The 2,172-nt window shown below is 49.8% G+C and overlaps 1 protein-coding gene across 1 annotated transcript in view; it reads left to right on the top strand.

Moving 5' to 3' along the window:
- The first annotated feature begins 608 nt into the window (after nucleotides 1-608).
- The window catches only part of LOC105364412 (probable chitinase 2), a 22,720-nt gene continuing 21,156 nt past the window's right edge, over nucleotides 609-2,172 (top strand). Inside the window, exon 1 of the mRNA XM_011502325.1 lies at nucleotides 609-738. Coding sequence (XP_011500627.1) covers nucleotides 678-738 — 61 coding nt within the window. The 5' untranslated portion in view covers nucleotides 609-677. The remainder of the gene's footprint in view (nucleotides 739-2,172) is intronic.

Here is a 2,172-nt window from a genome sequence, read left to right as displayed (position 1 = left end):
ATTTGTTCAATCACCATATCATAGTACCTGCCATAAGTTCAGAAGTAGCAAATTATCACTCGGAAAAACTCGGACTCATTGTCTGTTTTTTATAGGGATAATTAGATGCGTGAAACGACAGGAACCATCAAAATCACTAGGAATCGTATAAAAAAGAAAAAAGAAAACTCGAGCCTAGGCTGCGTTTGTCAAATGTGACAGCAATGATTTCCGAAGCCGATAATTATGGGTAATTAGTTATTGGCGTTTAAAGAAGAGGGACTTGAAATTGGGATACGTCTCGCTTAGTCTCCTCCCTTCCGCCCTAATCATCGCACTCCCGAAGGTAATTCGGTGACCTTATAGACGTCACACCCGTCTCGTGAGTCGATCTCGGCCAGAATCGACGAGATGCCGTAAAAAACGGGTAATTCGAAACGCGCGCGGTGTCGGTTTCTTTCTCACTCTTTTCCTCTCTCTCTCTCTCTCTCTCTCTCTCTCTCTCTCTCTCATTCTATCTTTCTCACGCCCCTTCCCCAGGAACGTACTCGGTGGCGGCGGCGTCAAGCGTCCGCCGCTCCTTCCACGCGTCGGGGGCGGCCGCCGACCGACGCACAGAAGCGCTCGAACCACCGAAACAGGACAATCGGACGTACGTGAACCACTCGTCTTCGCTGCTCGATTATCCCGGCTACGAAATGCTGCCGAGGGCACTGCTCCTGCTTGGCTTCGCATTCGTCCTGACGCTCGGCTATCAGGGTAAGTCTCTCGCGATGATTCAACCATTCGCCGGCGAGAGCCGCTTTTACGCTATTTGCCCGGCACTCAACCATGGTTGTCTGTTCACGCGCTAATAACCATATCCACGAAACCACTGCTCTTTTCCTCCAACGTTGCATCCGCGGATTTCATTTTTGTATTGTTTTGTTTTTGCATTCACTTGTCCGATATGAGAAAAGCGTCGGGAAGCTGTTCGATTCGTCTGTGTCCAATTCGAAGAATAGGATTTTGCTTTTATCGGCTGCCCAAGATAAATTCTACACGAAAAATAAAAAAAGACGGAAGTAAATGATTTTGTTTGATGCGTGGAATTTTTACGAACGAGCGATATTCTTGTGAATATTCAAATCAGCCGCACGAAATGGGCGGTAAATTGTGATGTGCCGGAAGCTTGTATTAGCCAAAAAGTTTCATTCGACGCGAAATTATTATTTAACGCTGTTACTCGTATAAAGCTGCTGCTGCCGTTCACAGGAGGCCGACACATTGGCCATTCCGTTAAATTTTGAGAAATAAAAGTATCGACAAATCCGTTGACTCGCGCGCTATTCCTGACCCGATCGGCATTACAAAGGCGGGGGCGGTCGGTCGCCGTTCCTTCATCTCGAAAAATTAATTGACTCTCGGGCGAGCCTCGCGTCTCTTTAATGCGGCGCAATTATAATCCGGCATCGAGACAATGACGAGTGGGTCCGAGGTTACGGGGAGAAGCCCGAAATCGTCAACCAAATCGCCCGATGCGGAATTGAAAAAGGAAGGCCAGTCACGAGTCCCATCGACCTTCGCCATCGCTAAATCACTACGAGCGACGCCAAGCCGGCGAACGTCTTATCGATCGTGCATTACGTTCCCACCCCCTCGCCCATCCCCTTCACCAAAGACGTGGCGCAATGCCCTCCACCTGCCGCCGACATGTCGCCGTCCTACTCGTAAACACCATAAAGGGTGCGTTCGCGCAATTATGTCCCTGGCGCTCTTAGATACGACCGCGTAAACACCAGTGTGGCTGGCTCCCGGGGGTTGCTGAATCGCGGGGCTCATCGATCGAGCCCATCGGGGACTTCCGACCCCGCCCCACGCACACTCATTGTCGATTTCATTGTTGACTCGTTGTCATGCGGCCTTGAGCGTCGATCACCGATGGACGGAGCCGCCCGGGGATGCGATCGGGCCGAGGAACCTCCGAATTCCGCGTTAATGTAATCGAGATTATTCGCCACCATCGTGGTTCGATCGTCAAAGCAATCACGGATACTTCAATAAAAAATCAACAAAAAATAACTAAAGATTGATGCGAAATCGTTCGAGTTCATTCAGCCCTGTTCCGCTTCGCAATAAATTGGTATTTTTGGGAATGCCACCCCCGTAGACGTTTGGACGCGTTGCCACGATGAACAAATACGTGGATACAGA

Source organism: Ceratosolen solmsi, unplaced genomic scaffold, assembly GCF_000503995.2.
Source record: "Ceratosolen solmsi marchali unplaced genomic scaffold, CerSol_1.0 scaffold31, whole genome shotgun sequence".
NCBI lineage: Eukaryota > Metazoa > Arthropoda > Insecta > Hymenoptera > Agaonidae > Ceratosolen > Ceratosolen solmsi.
The sequence above is the reverse complement of the archived record's forward strand: the minus strand, read 5'-3'. Positions and strand labels throughout refer to the sequence as shown.